The sequence below is a fragment of the Prionailurus bengalensis genome, chromosome C1, assembly GCF_016509475.1.
Source record: "Prionailurus bengalensis isolate Pbe53 chromosome C1, Fcat_Pben_1.1_paternal_pri, whole genome shotgun sequence".
Lineage (NCBI taxonomy): Eukaryota > Metazoa > Chordata > Mammalia > Carnivora > Felidae > Prionailurus > Prionailurus bengalensis.
The window spans coordinates 102,743,641-102,765,573 of record NC_057345.1 but is presented as its reverse complement, the minus strand read 5'-3'; the positions used below and the strand labels follow the sequence as shown (position 1 = coordinate 102,765,573).

Genomic DNA, 21,933 nt, shown 5'->3' with positions numbered 1-21,933 from the left:
CCTTTCTTTCTTTCCCTTTCTTTCTTTCTTTCTTCTTTTCTTTTCTTTCTTTCCCCCTTCCCTTCCCTTCCCTTCCCTTCCCTTCCCTTTTTTCTTCCTTTCAGAAAGGCAGAGAGAAAGGGGGACAGAAGATCCGAAGCAGGCTCTGTGCTGACAGCAGTGAGCCCAATACCAGGCTCAAACTCACAAAATGGGAGATCACCACCTGAGCCGAAGTTGGACGCTCAACTGACTGAGCCACCCAGGCGTCCCACAGGGTGCTCATTTCTTAGTTTTGACGTATCTTTGATGAGTGAGGTTGTTGGATGAGAGGTTGGAAATTTCACTTCCTTGAAATCCTTCTACTTTAGTTGGGTCCTGGAACAGGAGAAAAATTATTCCTGGCTCCCAAGCCTTTCTTTCTACCTCCAGAGAAGAGTAAGAGGATTAATTAGATAGAAAGCTGATAGAGAAGTCCCTCACTCAAAAAACAAAAACACCGCTGAATTTAACTGCACGAGGGAAACCAGGACATCGGGCTACTACAGTTGTCCAGGGGGAAATACATCCAGCCCCAAGGTTCTGGAAGCTGTAGACGGCCAGCTCAGGGACCCCATCCAGACTCTTTTCTCCAGTCTTTCCTCTTCACTGGCCATGAGTATCAGTGAATACCTAAGCGCTCCGGTAGGGGAAGAGTTAGAACAAAGGTCACTCCTCCAGACCCTGTCCCAGGAGGGAGAACAGGTTTGAGAGGGAGAGAGAGTTAATTTCTCAGCCCTAGAAGCCTCAGGCCCGAGTAGAGGAGTAAAGAGCCCTGTCTGCCTAGGTCCCCCTGGTTTAAGGATCTAAGGGTGTGAGAAGGGACCCAGTGAACTTTCTGACCTGTCTACTGGCTTCTTGCCCTCCCCACTGACCACAGAAATGCCTATTCAACAGCAGTGCTCAATAACATCATTTTACTACTGAACACATTATGCGCACCATATCTGTGAGTTCCTAGGCCGTCCCCTCTACTGAAGAGGCCTGCACTCCCAGAATTCCTGCTGGAAGAGCAAGACATGTGACCATTTGAGTTCTCTTGTGTTAAGAATCCACAGGTAGGTACAGGGATCCCAGAGCGGCTTTGCTCCATTCTGTTACAATAAAGAGCTGTAGGGACAGTGACAGAGTGAAGTCCTGAAGGCCAGGGGAATCAGTGAGGGACACAGCCTAGCTGGGAGATCCAGAGAGAGCTTCCTAGATGAATTAACACTCCTGCTTCATCTTGAGAACAAGAGTTATCCAGAGAAAGATGATGGAGAAGACTAGTTAAAAATTGTGTATCAGAGGCACCTGGGTGGCTCAGTCAGTTAAGCGTTTGACTCTGCCTCAGATCATGATCTCGGGGTTTAAGAGTTCGAGCCCCGTGTCAGGCCCTGTACTGACAGCTCGGAGCCTGGAGTGTGTTTCAGATTCTGTGTCTCTCTCTCTCTGCCTCTCCCCTGTGCTCTCTCTCAAAAATAACTAAACATGAAAAAAATTTTTAGAGGCGCCTGGGTGGCTCAGTCAGTTAAGCGTCCGACTTTGGCTCAGGTCATGATCTCACAGTCTGTGAGTTTGAGCCCCGTGTCGGGCTCTGTGCTGACAGCTCAGAGCCTGGAGCTTGCTTCAGATTCTGTGTCTCCCTCTCTCTCTGCCCCTCCCCTGCTCATGCTCTCTCTCTCTCAAAAATAAATAAAAACATTTAAAAAATATTTAAAAGAAATTTAAATCTCAGCCTTATCATTAAAAAAGGTGTATCAATATTTCAATATTGGCAAATTGGTTATGACTAATCCACCATACTAATGTAAGATATTAATAATAGGGGAGGCTGAGTATGAAGTATATGGGAACTCTACTATCTTTACAACTTTTCTGTGTATCTAAAACTCTGAAAATATAAACTTTATTGGGGCACCTGGGTGGTTCAGTCGGTTAAGCGTTCTGACTCTTGATTTCGGTTGAGGTCATGATCACACGGGTCATGGGATCAAGTTTCAGGTCATGACAGCATGGAGCTTGCTTGGGATTCTCTCTCCCTCTCTCTGCCCCTACACCTCTCTCTCTCTCAAAATAGACAAATAAACTTAAAAAAAAAAAGTTTATTTAAAAAATCCCTATGCCAAGTCTCACCCATGCCAATTAAATCAGAATTTTGGGAGTGCAAGCCAGGCATTAGTATTATCATCTCAGATGATATCAACGTGCAACAAAGTTTGGGAACCTGTGGTGTATGAGAAGTCCCTGAGGCGTGGAGGCTGTTACATTTTGGCATTAGTTCACTCAAAAATGTTCCCAAGTAAATAAAAATGTTGAGCATTTCTTCTATTTTACATCTATGTGAAGTTAAATTAAAAAAAATTTTTTTTTTAATGTTTATTTATTTTTGAAAGAGAGAGAGAGAGTGTGTGTGAGTGGGGGCGGGGCAGAGAGAGAGGGAGACACAGAATCTGAAGCAGGCTCCAGCCTCTGAGCTGTCAGCACAGAGCCCGATGCGGGGCTCGAACCCCCAAACCGTGAGATCATGACCTGAGCCAAAGTTGGAGGCTTACCTGACTGAGCCACCCAAGCGCCCCTAGTTGAATTTTTAATAATGAGTGTGATAAAAATAAAGTAATGCAATGACTTGGGGAAAAAAAAAAGATAATCGGGAAGGATATTCCAGGGAGCAGAAACCTTATTTTTGAGGCTTAGAGTTCGAAAAGCCAGAGGGTGGTGTAGACAGCAGGAAACGACGAAGGAGCGTTCCGTAAAGGACTAATGGCCTTGACGCATTTTTAGCAGTCTGCGTGTCGCCAAGCGTTTCCGGGTCACTTTGTTTGGGGAGGTCATAACAACTGACACACCAGAGAGACTGGCTCCGCTCAGGAGTCAGGGACTTACCTGGCCAGGCACATGATCATCCCGCAGGTGAGCTCCGCAGCACTGAGGCTGTTCCCATTGGGGGTGCTGAAGAGCAAAGGAGAGAGGGGACTTCAGTAAGTCCAGACCCCATATCTCCACTCCTGTCCCGACGGAAAGCCTTGAGTGTGGTGTGCTGGCTCTCCCGCTCTGTCACCTCACCCACTCTTACAACCTCCAGCCCCATGCCTCCCCCCTGGGTTCTCCAATGGACCCCTCCCCTAATCCCAAGGCTAGAGGACAACCCCCTTGCCCTGACTCTATGTTTTCATGCAGAGGGACGTCCATTAGAGAAACACAGCTGGCCTCTTGACTCAAACTCGCTTCTCCGCAGGCAGAGAAGTGTCTCACTCGATGGGGAGATATAGATGTGGCTCAGTCCTTTTCTTTGCTCTCCTTTCAGGAACTACTTGCCTACAGGAAGCCCAGATTCCCGCTGTTCTGTGTCATCTGTCTTAACCGGGGCTGCGCCCGAGATGGGTGAGCAAGTCCATCAGATTCAGGTCAGCCCACTGGCCACACACCTTCATCAAGTTGCCCAGCCTGGCTTCTATCAATCACAAAGCTAGTATTTTTACCTCCACCTGACTGACTTCTCCTCCTATCTCTCAACAAGTTCTGAAGTGAGAAAGCTTCCTCACACCTTCACACACACAGCAATGCTGACTCTGCCCATTTCACAGACAGGAGAATAGAGCTGAAACTCACACAGGTATTTTTCTTTTCTCAAAGTCTCTTTGTTTTTTTTGTGAGGTTTTTTTTTTGTTTGTTTTTTGTTTTTGGAATAGTTTATTAAAACACATATTCACTGCTTCTTGGCCTTCTGGCTAAGATCAAGTGTAACACACATGTTTAGCCTCCTTTTTCCTTTATTGGATCTTTCCATCTCTGGAAATGAAAGTTACAAGGAGGAAAAAAATTAAGAGATCCTACCAAAAAAAAAAAAAAAAAAGGTCAAGATAAAAGGATTCTCAGAGCCTGTCTTTCCACCTAGCGAAAAGGCTAGACTGGGATGTTAGAGGAGGGGCAGGACTGGGGGCACTGCCTCTGTGTCCAGGGCAATAACATAGGATGGGCTATGACCAATTAACCCCTCCACTATAGGAGGAATCGGAGGGAAGGGAGGGCAAGATTTTGAGGACACAGCGTCCCAAGGGAAGGGAAGAGGCTGGAGAACAAAGAAGTGGGCTAGAATAACATTGCTACACCGTCTAAGTGCCAGACGGGAGCCAGAGGGAAGTGTGGCCTAGCCCTGGCACGCAGTCGTGACCTCTGCTCTGAGTTTCTGCAAAAACAGCTCTATTGGGACCCTTTCCCTCTTGGCCCTGGAGTGTGAAAGGGCAGCTGAGCTCCTGCCTGCAGAAGGGTGAGGGGAGGTGAGGAAGGGAAAGAATATAGTCACTCAACAAGCAAAGGCTGTGCTCGGCCAAGCAGAGCCCAGGAAAACCTGACCCCAGACGCAGTGGAGGGGAAGGGGCAACGCTGGAGTAGGGAACGCAGACAGATGCACTAACATTCTTCCGTTTCCTGAACCAGGCTGCTGCTCAAACATCTGTGGGGTGGGCTTGGGAAGTGATTTGCGATTACAAAGAGAGCCTCCTGGTCAAACACCTGGGGCACCACTATGCTGTGAGCACGGACCACCTGTCTGGGCTCAGCCTGGACCAGCCATCCTCCTGAAAGCCTCCTACTCTGCCCTGGCCTTCTTGAAGTTTTCCCCTCCCCGCTTGTGGTGAGCCTCCACATGCCCTCCCGGGCTCCTCGACTTACTTCATGACCAGAACGCCCTTCCTGGTGGCAGCCTCCAGGTCGACGTTGTCCACACCCGTGCCGGCCCTGCCCACCACCTGGAGCCTCTCTGCTGCGTTGATGACATCAGCAGTCACCTTGGTGGCTGAGCGGACGATGAGGCCTTCACAATCCTGAGACAGAAGAAACATCTGGGTCCACAGTCGGTCTTCCAGACCTCCTAGCACCTCTTTGCCCAAAGTGGGAGTTCTTGCCTGCCAGCTGACTTTGGATATATTCAGAGTAAGGAAGGGTCCGCCGTTAGTCAGGCCTGGAGTCAAGTCCCGGCTCCCTCCCCTAAGAGCTCAGAATTTGAGATCTGGCCTCCTCCAGTGCATGAGAAAATGAGCTAGGATAGGTATCGCACCTGGCAGGCTCTCTGGCCCCACTCAACGGACATGACCTCTTCATCGGACCCTGCCCCGCTCAACAGACATGACCTCTTCCGTCAGACACTGCTGCTGAATGGAGAGGTGGGACCAAGTTCTACTTTGTAAGCCCCTATGACTGGCACATGCGAGGCACTCAGTAAGTGCTGGCTGGCTGAGCGACTAAAAAGTGAGGAAAAGACAAACTGTTGAAAGAAAGACAGTTCCTAAAATAGAGACCAAAGTAAGAGGACGAAGGGAGAACAGTTCAACCAGTCTATAGCTGTTGAGAAACACAGGCCGTTTTAGACTAAAAAATATGCATACTTTCTGGATGCATTGAAGCCGCTTTACTTGTGCTAAGTTAGACCTCAAGACAAGCTTTCTTGGGCTCTTCCAGAATCCTGTGATATGTTCTCTGAATAAGGATACTGTTGCCCAAACACTCAGTGAGAGTCCCCAGGAAATGGGCCAGGTGCACAGGGGCCCGCTCTGCCCCAAACTGGCTATCCGGGGCTGCTGAGGAGGCAAGTGCTGTTGCAAAAGCAGGAAGCTGGGGATCAGGAGGCTGGGGTTCCAGTTCCAGGTCTGCCAAAGTTAAGGCGGGTCACGGTGCTAAGTCACCTCCCCCACCCCTGGTCTTCACCTGTAAAGTAAGAGGGACGGAGCAGACGCCCCATGTCTGATCTGACCCCACTGATGTAAGCCGCTCCGCCATTTCCCCCGGCAGAGCTCTCACCTGGAAGCCATGAGAACCTTCTCCCTTCCCTGCCCACCACACACACTGGGAGGACAGAGAAAGGCCACTGTATCCGGCTCCCCGGGCTCCGCACGGGGGTCTTCTAAGCACTGGAATGACTGCTCAGCAAAAGTTGTAAAATTTTTCCTCGGGAGATGCTTATGCTTATGCTTATGCTTATGCTTATGCCTCATGCATGCTCCCTGGTGGGGGGCTGTGCCTGACCACAGAGAGCCCTTTCACGTCCACAGTTCTGAAACAGAACCTCAAAATGTGAGACTCCAAGGAACACGTGACCAGCCTCTGGTCCAGCTGCATTTCACAGATGAGAAACAGAAGCCTGACAAAATTCAGGATGCCCGTGTCCCCTCTTCCTGCCCTTTTCATGCCCTCCTTCCACCTATGGGGTGCCTGGTAGGTATGTAGCCGGCATTATGCTAGACTCCGTCAACACAAGAGGAGTAAGTCACAGTCCCACCCCTCAAGGAGCTCACAGTGACAGACATGCCAAAACTCACCCATTACGCATGTATGCTGTGACCTCGGAACGTACAAGGCACACGCACACGGAAAAGTTAGAGGAACCGAACAGGAACCACCCCATCTGGGCTCACTGCCAACACTGGCCAACGCCAGGGAGAATCTCGAGGGTGCTTGAAATTCCTCCCTATAAAGCAGCCTCGTTGGACATGAGCCAATGCCTGGGCACATGGAGACACTGCTGACTGTCCCACATTCAAGTCCACTGCTCTTGGCTCCAAAGCAAAGGATCCCCATGCCTGGCCACCGACTACCAACTTTTCCAGGTACAGCGAACTTCTCTTCCATGAAACCTTTGCCAACAACCCTGGATTTAGCATCACTTCTTCCTCCTATTTTTGTATCATCTGTTTTACAGTCAGGTGTTCTCGGCCTGACCTGCAATTTGGTCTCTTCATCTATATGTTACATCTCTAAAGCAGGTTATTTTAATAGCTGATAACTTACTTTTTAAAATACCTTATTATTTTGATAGCTAGAATACTCCATTGAATAAATGAATTCAGTGATTTGAGAGGCCATGGAAACCTACCCTCACCATTCTCCCCACCACCACCTTCCTTCCCTAAATAATTCAAACATGTCACATGATCAAAAATGCACCACTGTAGGGGTGCTTGTGTGGCTCAGTCGGTTGAACGTCCGAATTCAGCTCAGGTCATGATCTCGCGGTCCGTGAGTTCGAGCCCCACATAGAGCTCTGTGCTGGCAGCTCAGAACCTGGAGCCTGCTTCATCCAGATTCTGTGTCTCCCTCTCTGCATCTCTCCAGCTCACACTTTTGTCTCTCTCAAAAATAAATAAACATTAAAAAAAAATTTTTTTTTAAAATCCACCACTGGAAATTCCTTCTCCTGTCTGTGATAAGGAGGCAGAAGACCTATACAACAGCATTCAAGAGTTCTGTGAACATAAGAATAAGTCAAGGGGTGCCTGGGTGGCTCAGTTGGTTAAGCATCCGACCTTTGGTTTCCGCTCAGGTCATGATCTCACAGTCTGTGAGTTTGAGTCACGATTGGGCTCTGTGCTGACAGTATGGAGCCTGCTTGGGATTCTCTCTTTCCTCTCTCTCTCGAAAATAAACTAATAAACTTTAAAAAAAAATTAAAAAAAAAAAAAAGAAAGAAAGGATAAGTTAGGAGAGAACCAGGACGAAAATGTTCAGAAACTGACAAATTGCTCAACAGAACCAAATGGGTACCTGGCAAACAGAGCCATGTGTGCCTGGAATAGACAAACAGATCTGTGTCTGTCTGGGAATTCAGAAAATGATAAAGGTAGTATTCAAACTGATGGGGATAGGAAGAGCTATGTGATAAATGGTATGAGGAAAATTTAGAAAAAATAAATAAATTTCTATCTCACTATAGATTTTTAAAAATCCAGAAGAATTAAAGAATTTTTTTAAAGATAAGCTCTAGGGGGCGCCTAGGTGGCTCAGTTGGTTAAGAGTTCGACTCTAGCTGAAGTCATGATCTCACGGTTCAGGAGTCCCAGCCTGGCATCGGGCTCTGTGCTGACGGTTCAGAGCCTGGAGACTGCTTTGGATTCTGTGTCTCCCTCTCTCTCTGTCCCTCCCCACTCCTCACTCAAAAATAAGTAAACATTAAAAAAATAATAAAGAAAGAAAGAAAGAAAGAAAGAAAGAAAGAAAGAAAGAAAAGCGGATAAGCATTAGAAGAAAATGTAAGGGGATATTTTTATGATCTCAGGATGGGGAAACTTCATAAGCAAGGCCCAAATCCCAGAAACCATAAAAGAAAACACTGACAAATCTGATAACTTTTCAAATGTAAATTTCTTCCTTTCTTTCATCCTTCCTTTTTTTTTTTTTTTTTTCAAAGTAAGCTCTAAACCCCAGGACCCCAGAGATCAAGATCAAGAGGCTCAGGCTCTACCATCTTTTAAATGTAAATTTCTTATGGAAAAAATCCCCTAAACAAAGTTAAAGGAAAGTGATGCGTTAACGTGCGGAAAAACTCTTTGCACCACGTATAGCAGAACAAAGACTCAACACCAAAAATAATAAAGGCTTCTTACAAATCTTTCTTTTTTTTAATGTTTATTTATTTTTGAGAGAGAGAGAGAGAGAGAGAGAGCATGAGCGGGGGACGGCAGACAGAGAGGGAGATACAGAATCAGAAGCAGGCTCCAGGCTATGGGCTGTCAGCACAGAGCTCAATGCAGGGCTCGAACCCACAAGCCATGAGGAGATCATGACCTGAGCCAGAGTCAGATGGTTAACCAACTGCACTACCTAGGCGCCCCAATCAGCACATATTTCTTGAGAGCTTCCTGGTGACCCCTCAAAACACTTGCACTTCTAGGTACCATCCCCTCCTCGGGTCACAGGTCAACCCTCCAAGACCTGGGTCCAAGCTGCCGGCTCCTCTACTTAGGCAAACCGCAGCCCCATGTCAATCCGCCCACGTCCTCCGTGCAGTTTGCTGTGACTACAACTTTCTTCTCCGGTGTCCTGCAGTCCATTTTGGCACCTCTCGATGCTGCACCCACTCTGTCTGCCGTCTAATGCTCTCTGCAGCTGCCTTAGAGCTGGAAAACAGCCAGTGTTCTGCTGGATTTATAGCTGTTCCGGACAAAACCATGCTAACTCAGCAGTGGAAAGCTGTTCATGTTTCTCAAGTTCAAACTTGCTTCCTTTCCCAAAGAGGACAGGCTTGGCCTTGAGGGTGATGCTAGCTAGCATTGCTGGTGCCTCTGACTTAAATCTCGAGGGAAGCGGAACTCTCCAGGTCATGTTCCCCAGCTACAGAGAATGCAGGGAGATGCTGTTTAGCACAATGTGTGCCATCCTGATTAAGTACATGGCTACCTTAACTGTTGCAAATTACATCCCTGTGCAAAGGCTGGGAACTTGCTATTTTAACGGAGCCTTTCAAAGGATGGAATCTTGCATGGAAGTTTTTCCCCTTATCTTTCTTAAAATTCTGAGATAAAGATGTAAATGTGCTCAGTAAGTTAAATGCATTACTACTAGCATGTGGTTTAGTGGTTTCTGACCAGCACTGCTATTCAATACAGCAGAAGAAAAATCTATGTATCCCTAAGTTTATTATTCCAAGACAGTGTTTTCCAAACTGTTTTGACTAAGACTTACAGTAAGAAACATCTATTTAAGTTGTGATTTTATGCTCACTAACCACATAGGCACAAGTGCCCACATCACTGAAACAAATTTCATGACATAATACTCAGCCTATCTGCCCTGCTCCCTGCTACTTTGTTTTTTTAAAATGCTAATCATGACCCACAAAACCAGCTACCCGCTACCCGCTACCCACAGCGTGCGGGGATCTGCTTTGAGTCTGAAAAGCACCATTCTCAGGGGTCATTGTACTTTCTCACCACGGAGCCAGTGAGAGCAAACTGTGCCCACCCTGAACAGCGAGGAGTGGGTACAGAGGCCAGGCCTGGGCCGGCAATGCGCTCCAGCTTCCCTCCGCGTTAAGAAGATTTAAATGGGAGAGGGCAGGAGGCACTAACACAGATCCCTCTCCACCCAGAGTAAAAAAGACACTGTGGATACGAGGCCCCTCCAGGGGGCTGCCTAGGTCGACTAATTGATGTTCTGAAGTGAATGTTTTACAAAGACAGTCACGAAGGCTTGGGGGGCTCCAACAGCCCAGCAAGACAGATGCCAGCCAGTAGCTGACACAACACCCCTCCTCTCTTGCCAGGATCTGTCAGTGCCTTTAAGATGTCCTTCCAAGTTGTAGCTCCAGACTCCAGCAACCCACCCAGCCAACTTCTCAACTTCATGGAACCCCTCCAGTACTGGTGAGGCCTGGATTCTGCTCAGTTCTGCCTGTATCCCGCACCCTGTCCCTCCCTGGAAATCCTAGAAATTAGGATTTCTAATTTCCACAGGAAAGCTGCAAAGCCCCAGGGGAGGCCACTCTTCCCAACCTGGTGTTCTGGCGGAGGGGAGGGTCAGAAGCTGGTCTAGAGGCCACAGCACTACCTTCTGGCCACTGCCGAGTCAAGGCCACTGACAGCACCCATACAAAAGAGAAGGCAACAAGCTGAGGTGCCTGCCTCCCATCCGGCCCTACCTTGGATCAGGTCCTGAGCCCCTGTCCCCCACCCCCATTCAGACGGATCAGCCCCCTTGTCTCCACTTTTGCAGCAGCAGAACAGGCAGAAGCTAGGTTGCCGGGTGGTCTCACTTGGCACTCAAGTACTGTGTCATCTGGCCAATACTCTCAGGAGTGATGGCCAGGCTCCCTAACTAGTCCACACACCTCTTGAAGGCAGGGACCAGGCAGACACTTCTCTAAGAACAGGACGGGGTCTGGATACCCAGATACACCACCGTGGCGGTGCAGGGCCGGGGCGGACGGGGAGGGACACGCAGATACGAGGGCAGACAGGGAGCACAGGCAGCTTCCAGGACATGTGGTTCCGGCACAGCGAAAGCAACTGCTGCCACCTCTGTGGTTTGCTTCAAGGGGCCCTCCGAGGAGAAAATGGAGGGGGTGGATGTGCGCCGGGGTTGAGCGAGGTTGGTAGGAGGCGGCACTGCGGGGCTGTGGGAGTTGGGGGGCGGGAGAGAATACAGTGGGGCGCGGACGGGGGGGGGGGGGGGGGGGGGGAGGGGGGGGAGGCGCGGAACTAGTGAAGAGCTCACAAAGTAAGTGCCCTAAGGTTGCACGAGGTCACCAAACCTCACCGGACCAAGGCAGAGGAAGACTTGAAGCAGATTGCGCTAACTGTGCAGCACGGCAAACTGATACATGTCTGAGAAAGATTTGCTAAGAAACAGAAATGTCCTGGGGGCTTTTGGGATCGGATTCGAACCCAGGCTGGTCATTCGTGACCAGCGATAAGGCCATCCATAAGGCAGGCGGGCATGGGCTTTAAAGCCTGGAGCCCGGGCGCCGTGGCGGCAGCTGCGGGGGCGGCCCGGGGACCTCTGGCGCCCCCCGCCCGCCCCCCTTCCCTCCGAGAGCTTTCTGGAGGCCGAGGGGCGGGGAAAACTCGCGGCAGTCTTGCATCAGACGAAAGGCGGGTACGGCGTTTGCTGCCCCAGCCGGGCCGCCTTCCCTGCAGCCTCTCCTTCCCTGCAGCCTCTCCGGCGGCCACGAGACTGGCTGGGACTCCGCCAACGCCCCGGCCACCCCCCAAGGAAGGCTGTACTTGCCGGGCGAGCCAAGACCTGGCCCGGGAAGGATCGCCGGTCCCTGGGCTCCCCGCGGCGAAGCTACTTTGGCGCCCCTTCCCCCAGTGCCCCGGCGCCCGGGTAGGGGGCGGCGCAGGGCTGCCAGGGCCACAGCGCGCGAAGGCTCAGGGGAGCCGCGCTGGCATCCTTCGGGCAGCCTGCAGGACCAGTCCGGGCAGCCTGCACTTTGCAATGCCGGCGGGAAACGAGCCAGCGCGAAACACGCGGTTGCAAACTGAACGCAAAGTTTGCATCCTGCAGCTCGCGGCTGTTTCTTCTCCTTCTCCTCCCTCCCCCAGTTTCCAATCTCAGGAGGCCCCAGGACTGACTGGTACCGGGGACGGGGAGTGGGGGGTGGGGCACGCTGGCCCCGGCCCGTCTCGGCAGAGGATGCCACCGAGCCCCCGTCTTTCTCCCGCTCGCCTTACCTGCAGCTCGGCTATCAGCTCCTCTTTGCTCAGGTTCTGTTTCTCCACCACCTGCAGCCCTCCATCTTGCAGGATCTTCCGGCAGCAAGGGTCCAGGCTGTCACTGATGAGCACTTTCCGCAGATTTGCAAAGGCCATTGCTGGAGTCTGCCTCGGAATCGGCCGCTCGCGCGGGGCAGGAGCACCTAAGTCTAGGAGCTGTGGTTCCTGCTGGCGGGCTGGTGTAACTGGGCAGGATTCACGAGCTCCCGCGCCCCTTTTATCTCCCCCTTCTGCTTATACGGCCTCCTTCTGATTGGACAAAAATACTCAAACTCTAAGTGACTCCGCCTCCTCCTCGAGGCTCTGAGCCTTTAGTTCCCCGCCCCCTTTATTATGCTCTCCGCGGTGAATTTCTCAATCTCAGCCAAAGCCCTTCCCTACACCTGGTGAGCATATAGAAGCACAATTTGCGCTGACTAGCTGATTCGTATCTGAAACAGAAATATTTGTTCTCACCGTGAGAGAAATGTTTCATGTTCACTTCTTTCTGTCTCAGAACATATTCAATAATTCCTTAACAAGAATTCATTGAAATGTGCAAGGCACCGCGCTGGATGTTGAAGGGGCAAAGACATCCTGTGGTGGGCTAACACCGAGGGTACCAAAGGCAGACACGGAAAGCTAAAAAGTAAGAAGCAATAGGAAACTTTCTGAGACCTCACAAAGCAGTGCTTAATTACAGATGGATGATGTAATGAGAATTACGAGTATGAAAGAGAACAAGGACGAGATGCATTTAGAGCAGGCAGAATTTTTGTTAGAGCTCCCCATTTTCCTCTTCCCCCACTTCTTCTCTGATTATGAAAAAGACAAAAAGAATGTGAGATGTCAGTCTGGTCTAACTTCTATGCTGACCAAGGAGGCACTTTCCATCTCTTAACTCCTTTATGTTTAAACCCCACAACAAATATACTATTCCATGCCCCTCTTTACAGAAATATTGGGAAAATCCGTTTTGGATCATTTAAGGCCATCTAGAATCAACAGCAGCATCAGGCATGCTCCCAGGTGAATTAGAATTCAGTTCTGTTAACCTGTCCAGACATCAGCTGTTGTGTGCCCTGGTCCTGAAAACCATCCAGCACAGCCTAGGGGCACCGGGAAGGCTTTCCAGCAAGGTTGCCTTTCAGCTGACACTACTGCTCTCTGAAGTCAACTATTCTGCCAGGCCTGAGGATAAGGAAATAACTAAGACATTATCTGCCTTCAAGCTGCAACTAGTCCATTGCTTAATCTTGAGGGTTGAATAGGAAATAACCAGGTAGAAAAGAAGTGACATTTACAAAGGCCCAGGGTGTGTGCCTAGGGGTGCAGGAGGCCAAACTAAGGAGGGGTCAGGGTTGCTCAGGAGGGTCTTTGCCCTGAGGAGGAGTTTGAACTGCTCTCCAAAGCAGGGCAGGGGTGCGGAGTGATTTTCTGCCGTGTGATACCATTACCTTAGCTGAGCGGAGCCCTGACACCGAGAATGTAGATAATATCCCTCTGCACCCACCCCACTCCCACCCTTCACCATCCAACATCCACCCTCCAACATCGACTGCAAATTGAGGATTTTTCTTTTACGATAAGTGACCAGTCTCCTCCGACCCCATGTTATTGCTTCCATCCATAAAGCAGGAACTCTGGCCTTCTTTTTTTTTTTAATTTTTTGAATTTTTTATTTTCTAATGTTTATTTATTTTTGAAACAGAGAGAGACAGAGCATGAACGGGGGACGGTCAGAGAGAGAGGGAGACACAGAATCCTAAGGAGGCTCCAGGCTCTGAGCTGTCAGCACAGAGCCAGAAGCCGGGCTCAAGCTCGTGGACCGTGAGATCATGACCTGAGCCGAAGTTAGACACCCAACCGACTGAGCCACCCAGGCGCCCCAGGAACTTTGGCCTTCTAGGAAAATAGTTCTGCAATTCTCTCCAGACCCCCCACTCCGTCCCCTCCCTGAGCCCCCAAGCCCCTTGAGAAGAGTCACAGTCTGCTTAGTGAGTTTAGGGGAAAGGTCCTACTGCCGGCCCAGGCCAGCCTCTGTTTATCTGTCTCTTTTGGAGATGAAGCCCACAAATAATGTGCCCTCCCTGCTTCCTGGCGTGTGGTGAGCCCTCCAAAGGCAAGCCCAACCAACCCCATGCACCTAAGGGTGCAGGAGCCACAGCTGTCCGGCACCTCTGCCTATAGAGGATGAGGTTAAAGGGGGAGAGTAGAGGGGGAGAGGTAGGAATCTTATTTTTCTACTTGGAGCCCAGCGGTGATCGCCAAAGTCACATTATGAGTAATAAAAACAGACAATTTGAGCAGGAGATGATGAACTGTCATCTGCAAAATAGGCACATCTGAATTTGAGTTCCAGCTTCTGAAATTACTGATAACGTGACCTTGGGCAGGTGACATTGCTTCTCTTAGACTGAGTTTTCTTCTCCGCAATATGGGGCTCATAGGACAGTGCTTATTCACAAGGTTGTCATGAGGATTAACTAACGCAAAGCACTCAAATGAGTGCAATCTGTAGTGCTTGGCTTTCATTCGTTCATTCATTTATTCATTCATTCAATCAGGCAGCCAATACATATTTATTGAGAGCCTATAACATGCCAGACATGGCTGAGGGTGCTGGGAATGAAGGTTCAAACAAGACAAACATGGTCCCTGCTCTCACGGAGCTTATATTCTGTTTGGGGCCAGAAAATAACCAAATAAACGAAGAATGGAACAAGACAACCTCAGGCTGCGAAAGCATGATGAAGAATACAAAACTGAGTAACGTGCTAGAGAGGATGGAGGGGGTGGGGGGGAGGGAGGGTATCTATTTTAGACTTTAGAGCCAGGGAAGGCCTTGCCAAGAAGATGATAGTCGAGGTGACACTGAAATAAGAAGTTAATTTGTGAAGAATGGAGGAAAGAGAATTCTGGGCAGAAGTCACATTTAAGTCTGGCACATTTAAGGAATTTGCCCCCGGATATTCCTGTAGCCCGTACTGTGTGCCAGGCACATGACCATGCACTGGGATAACAATGTTGAGCGTGTCACACGTGGTCCATGCCCTGAGAGGAATCACAGTCTAGTGTTGGAGTGTGTGGCCTGTGGTGAATGGTCAGGAAAATCTCTGAGAAAGCAGCACTTCAGCTGAGATCTGAAGGGGGCAGAAGAGAGTGGGGAACATCTGGAGGAACATTCGAGAGAAACTAAGAACGAGGTCACTTGGGTAGGAAACAGCACCTGTCATATAGACAATAAGGGGGAACATGGCACAACGTGAGGTGGGGAGGTTGACGGGGGACAGACCACTCAGGCCATGTGAACAGTCTGGACTTTTATGGATGCAAATAATAAAAACTCGATTTCAGCTGGCTCAAGGGGTCCAAAAGGATCAAACGTGGGCAGGAATGGGCTCAAATCAGTGTCATTGGCAACCCGTCTCCCTCCTGTCTCTGTTTTCTCTGGATTCGTTTCATTTCCAGAAAGGCAAGATGTGGCAAGAATGTCACCAGCTAGTGGAGAATATAAAAATCAGTCGTATATTCTAAGAAGTTTAGTAACCCCAGAAGGTTGTATTCATCTTCTAAGAATTGCGGCAATATTTTCATACCTGATCCTCATTGAGCCAACTGGGGTCACGCATCCATGAACCTAACACTGTGGCCAAGGGAATGAATATGCTGACTGGTCAGTCCCGAAGAAAGCACCCACTTCAGATCTGAGGAAAGGATTAGTCCCGTCTGGAATAGACACTAAGAGTATGAGGAAACTTCACGGTGTTAAGACAAGAGAAGGAGTGGAGGGTAGACTGGCAACCCCAACAGCTGACCAGTCCACCACGCTAAGGAGTTCAGATTTTATTCTAAGTAGGATGGGAGACGATTGAAGGTGTAAGGCGGGGAACGTATTATCTTGGCTTTATTTTTTTTTTTTCAACGTTTTTTATTTATTTTTGGGACAGAGAGAGACAGAGCATGAACGGGGGAGGGGCAGAGAGAGAGGGAGACACAGAAATCGGAAACAGGCTCCAGGCTCTGAGCCATCAGCCCAGAGCCCGACGTGGGGCTCGAACTCACGGACCGCGAGATCGTGACCTGGCTGAAGTCGGACGCTTAACCGACTGCGCCACCCAGGCGCCCCTATCTTGGCTTTAAAATGATCATTCTATACTGAACCCCCAAAAAGCTCCTCTTTAGGTATTGTTTTGATTATCATTATGATGATGATGACAATGAATACCATGATGATTATGACTGGCAGAGAGGTGGGTTCTTGTTTGGCACCTGGAATCACTCGGTAAGGTACAGTCAGGACTTGAAAAGGCAAATCTCTGACAGTGAAACTGGTAAGAACCAATGAATGATGGGTGAAGTTAACCACCCGAGAAAGTAACTCATCCTGAAGAAGGTAAGTGTCTGAAAAAGGAGTTTTGGGAGCCACCAGGTCAAATTAAGAGAATACTGTTTCATCCAACTACTGCTAAATGTTAAAAAGAAAAAGAAGACCCTCTTAATATGATCAATTGTATTATAATTTTTCTGCTTGAAGAATATATTAATAGAAAGGTTGGTCTGCATGTTCAAAAAGATGATCCAAGCTGTGTGTTGGTGTTTACCCAGTGCTGTTCCAGAAGAAAGAGAGGAAGACTGAATGTACAGGAGTGCTGTGGCCAGTAGCAAGGTGTACTTCAATGTGGTACAGAGAGAATTCACCAGATTTTGTCACAGTCTGTATAAAAATATCCCTCTAGGGGCGCCTGGGTGGCTCAGTCGGTTGGGCATCCGACTTCCGCTCAGGTCATGATCTCGCAGTCTGTGAGTTCAAGCCCCGCGTCGGGCTCTGTGCTGACAGCTCGGAGCCTGGAGCCTGTTTCAGATTCTGTGTCTCCCTCTCTCTGACCCTCCCCCATTCATTCTCTGTCTCTGTCTGTCTCAAAAATAAATAAACGTTAAAAATATATATATATCCCTCTGGGGGCACCTGGGTGGCTCAGTTGGTCAAGCATCTGACTTCGGCTCAGGTCATGATCTCACAGCTGGTGGGTTTGAGCCCCGCGTTGGGCTCTGTGCTGACAGCTCGGATCCTGGAGCCTGCTTTGGATTCTGTGTCTCCCCCTCTCTCTGCCCCTTCCCTGCTCGTGCTCTGTCTTGCTCCCTCTCAAAAATAAATAAACATTTTTTTAATTGAAAAGAAAATATCCCTTCTGATTGTGCAACTCCCTTCCTTTGCCATTCTTCTGAATAACTATTTTATTTTCCAGATACCCTGATGGGGTAAGGGGTGACTGAGATCTGTTTTTCACCAGATCCCATTGCCAAGTCCTTAACTAAAAGAAGTAAGCTTGGCCCAGAAAAAGAGCTATTACCAAAGACAACTTTTTATTTGAAAGTCCTATCCACATGGCAAGGCTTACATCTAATTACTAGCCATTTGCTCTCCTTATAGTACTTTAAATTACCCTCTTGCCCTTGGAAGCCCAGGCCTCTATCCTAGTCCTTAGCTCAGGATGGCATATAATCTTCTATTGCCTGGTTTGACCTTGGGTCTTATATTCTAATGGGGCTTTGGTACCTATGTGTTTAAATTTGTTTTTGTCCTGTTAATCTGTCTTGTGTTAATTCGATGACTAGATCAGTCAAAAGAATCTAGAATAATAGAGGAAAAATTTTCCTCCCCAGTAGGAGGATGCAAATTTTTACTCTTGTCTCTTGTGAGGTAGGCTACTAGTAGTCTCTGAAACTCTGATCACTACTAGCTTCCCTCTGAGGTCTCCTTACCTTCAACTACAGGCTCCCAAAACTCCTTTAGGTCACTGAACTCTAGAAGAATCTGAAAGAAGCTACAAAACTGTGCAGTTTGGGGAACTCATGCACCTTTTAAGGCTTCTTCGTGGGCCTCCTAGGATCCCCTCTTGTTAGAATCCCATATTTCCACGGATTAGACATGGTAACAAATGCAAAATAATCATAATAATAATACAAATTTAATCGATCATTTTAAAAGCGCTAGCTAAGTGTAATGCAGTAAAGCCTCACAATAAGTCTAAGGAATAGGTGCCACTATTATTTGTGTTTTATAAATGATAGATTTGATACACATATTTATCCCAGCTTTACAATTTAGAGAGGTAAAATGACTTACAGAAAGTTACATGACAATAGGTTGTAAAGTTATGGTTACAGCATTTCCTTTTTTTTTTTTTTTAATTTTTTTTTTCAACGTTTATTTATTTTTGGGACAGAGAGAGACAGAGCATGAACGGGGGAGGGGCAGAGAGAGAGGGAGACACAGAATCGGAAGCAGGCTCCAGGCTCTGAGCCATCAGCCCAGAGCCTGACGCGGGGCTCGAACTCACGGACCGTGAGATCGTGACCTGGCTGAAGTCGGACGCTTAACCAACTGCGCCACCCAGGCGCCCCGCATTTCCTTAAATCTCTAGTCAAACTTCTGTTTTAAGTTTATTTATTTATTGAGAGAGAGAGAGAGAGAGAGAGAAAGCACAAGCAGGGGAGAGGCAGAGAGAGAGAGAGAGAAAGAATCCCAAGCAGGCTCCACACTCTCAGCTTGGAGCCCAACCTGGGGCTTGAACTCACAAACTGTGAGATGGTGACCTGAGCAGAAACCAAGAGTCAGACACTTAACCAACAGAGCCACACAGGCACCTCTCTAGTCAAACTTCTAATTGTGCTGTCCTTGCATCTTTCAAAATAAAATCAAAAGTCCTTCCTTCTCTAAAACATTACACTCAACTTAGAAACAATACGACAGGCTTTCATGTTATAGGTATTTTTTTTTAAAGTAAACTCTACATCCAACGTGGGGCTCAAACTCATGACTCCAAGATCAAGAGTTGCATGCTCTATGGACAGATATATGGAGCACACTGATTGGATGGGGGGGCCACCAAATGTGGGATGTCCCAATTGGGGTAGGAGGCTGGTGGTGCAGGCAGCGTTCACCCAAGGTAGAACAAAAGAGATAGAAGCTTTCTGAATACACTGCAAGGGAGGGGTGGGCAGGATTGCAAAGAGAGACCGGGTGGTGATGAAGAGCCACAGTTATAGGTCGGAGTGAGGGAGTATAGGGACCTATGGAAGTTCCCTTTCTTTGGTTATTTTAGGAACTGTGCCTGGTTGTAACTGGTCAGTTAGGGCCTATGGCTATTTCAAAATGGGTCGCTTAATGAGCCTATTTGTATTCAGCTCGGTGGGGTGGTTGCTATGGGCCTTTTGGCCTTGCTCAAGTTTCCATGGCTCAAGCCTGTTGCCTAAAAGCAGCCTCTACAAGGCGCCCCTTGAATGTGTTGTGACTATTGAGGACAGGCAGAAATCAGGATTCTATGTTGCCTGAGAAATTGTCCAAGGTATTGGTATTTACTGAGAAATGTGAATCTTGGTCTGAGAGGCAGAATTATGGCTCTCCAGACATATGCCCATAACCTGGGACTACCTTCTGTGGCAAAAGAGGCTTTGCAGATGTGAATATGCTACAGAATTTGTGGTGGTGAGACGATCCTGGACTGTCTGGGTGGTATGATTTAATCATGAGGGTCCTCACAGAGGGATGCAAGGGGGAGCCAAAGGAGAGAGAAGCCATGTGGAAGGAATCAGAGGCTGGAATGATGTGCTTTGAAAATGGGGGAGGGCCACAAGCCAGAAGTACAGGTAGCCTCTAGAAACTGGAGAAGGCAGGGACCCGGGTTCTGCCCTAAGAGCTTCTGGGAGGGACCAGCCCTGCTGACACCTTGACCTTAGGCCTGTGAAACTGATTTCTGTCTTTGGAACTCCAGAACTCCAAGAGAATAAATGTGAGTCCCTTTAAGCCACCGATTTTGTGATGATTTGTTAAGCAGCAGTAGAAATCTAATACACTTGGAAATCACGCTAAATGAAAAGAACAAATTTTCATCCAGAGAGATTAAGCAGCGGCGAAGCAAAAAGAGATTTGAGAAGACAAGAAGGGTAAAAGGAACATTAATGGACCCCTCCCTACCTTGTCTCTTATTAGCCAAGGAATTTACACTAAAACAAAGAAACAAAAATCCTGGGTAGCCCTTACTTAGTTAAGCCTAAAATGAGACAGGATGGATGGGGTGGGAGGACTCTCTCCCCTTCTCCTCCATACTCCTCCTTGAGCATCTATTTCCAGGATGGCTGGTTGATAAAGGACGCCTGAGGGCAGAGATGAAAGAGACAGGAAATGAAGGACAAGGTGCAGTCCATCCCCAACCAGTTCAAGGGTTGGATTGTGAGCCATTGGAGAGCAGGGCGTGCCAAGCATCACTCTAGTGCCTTGGGGACCTTTGGCTGCATCACTGGCAGAGATGCCGGCCCAGGAGCACTAGCAGAGGAGCGGAAGGAGGCAAGCTCAGACAGTAGTGTAGACGAGGGGGCAAGAACCAGAGAATTCAGCCTCTCCACGTTAGTGTAGTGTAAGAACATGGAAGCTACATCTAAATCAAAGAATCTTCTGTGGCTTCAGGTGCAGTCCTCCGATGCGCCTTTGAAGATGCAAGCACAGTGACCAATTTCTAGAGAAGGTGCGGTTTGATCCTTCAAGGGTCTTAGGGACTGGGTAGGGAGGGCACCCAGGCACTGTCACTCCTTTAATGATTGCCATGAAGGTAGGCGTGGGCACCGAAGACAAAATGGGCATCTCTGAGTAGGCACCAGACAGCAAGCTTCATCCCATTTCGTCTCCTGTCATTACCAAAATGAATCAGAGACCCGCGGAGGACAGAGCTGCTTTCCTGTAAATGCCATAGTCAACCTGGGCTGCTATAGCAAAATACTCCAGACTGGGTGGCTGACACAATATTTATTTCTTACAGTGCTGGAAGGTGAAAGTCCAAGATCAGGCTGTCAGTGTGGCTGGATTCTTGGTGAAAGTCCTATTCCTGGTTTACAGACGGCTACTTCCTTGCTAGTTCTCCCCTGGCAAAGAGAGAGAGCTCTGATCCCCTTAACCCCTTGTAAGCATACTGATCCAAGCATGAACGCTCTGTCTCCATGACATCGTTAAAATCAAATTATCCCCCTCAAAGGCCTCATCTCCAAATGCCATCACTTTGGGGACTAGGGCTTCTATATATGGATTTTAGGAGGCCATAAACATTCAGTCTGTAGTACTCTCTAACACCTTAGCATTTCCCCCCCTACAAACACGAGCTCCAAGGTCAGGCTTCCTCAACATCTATCAAGCCCAATGGTCCATACTTCTATAGCACAGTGTACAGGAGATTCCAGAACACAAATATAGAGGAGGAGATGAGTTATAAATTCAAAGTGATTACACACCTATTACAAAGTGCTATGCAGGGTTGGCAATCTGAAGAAATGCAGGCATAGATGAAATACAAGCTCTGTTCCCAAAGAAGTTTGTATTCTATTTGAGGAATCTGACATGGGGGGAAAAGGGGGCTAAATTTAGAGAAGGGCAGGGCAAGCTCGGCATCTGAACGGAGAGTGGAGCTCCACCATCAAAACTGCACATTTGGACTCTGGTATCATGGGTCTACTTTGAAATCAGGAGCAAGGTCTCTTCATCCATTAGGCACTCCAGGCTCAGGGCCCAGGACCTGCGATGGTCCTAAAACAGTTCTCAGTGATAGTTCAAATGGAGTCTGCCATTTGAAGACTTAAACAAAATCATAACACTAGTCTTTCCTTTGACAAGCATTTATTGAAGCCTTCCTTATGAGTTATGGGAAATGTTGAGGATATGAAAACTAGTAAGGCATTATGTTATTATTACCATTATTATTAAGTACCAAGAAAATGGAATGGCCCATATGTTTGGTGGTTTGCTCAGAGGTGGGCGAGTATTTCTGGAATATTTCATGGAATCGGTGGGCTGGGTCTTTAAAAAGGGATAGGATAGGATAGGATAGGATAGGCAGTAAAGAAGAGTGAACCTTTCCAAAGGGTTCTAAGCACAGGTGTGGAAGCAGCAATGCGTATTAGCGATTCGTGAAGGTAAAGG

At 48.3% G+C, this 21,933-nt stretch overlaps 1 protein-coding gene across 1 annotated transcript in view; it reads right to left on the bottom strand.

Moving 5' to 3' along the window:
- Positions 1-12,238, bottom strand: part of PHGDH (phosphoglycerate dehydrogenase) — a 32,397-nt gene extending 20,159 nt beyond the window's left edge. The window contains exons 1-3 of the mRNA XM_043575975.1: positions 11,943-12,238; positions 4,672-4,823; positions 2,884-2,949 (exon numbers count right to left, since the gene is read on the bottom strand). Coding sequence (XP_043431910.1) covers positions 2,884-2,949; positions 4,672-4,823; positions 11,943-12,080 — 356 coding nt within the window. The 5' untranslated portion in view covers positions 12,081-12,238. The remainder of the gene's footprint in view (positions 1-2,883; positions 2,950-4,671; positions 4,824-11,942) is intronic.
- Between the last annotated feature and the right edge of the window lie 9,695 nt (positions 12,239-21,933).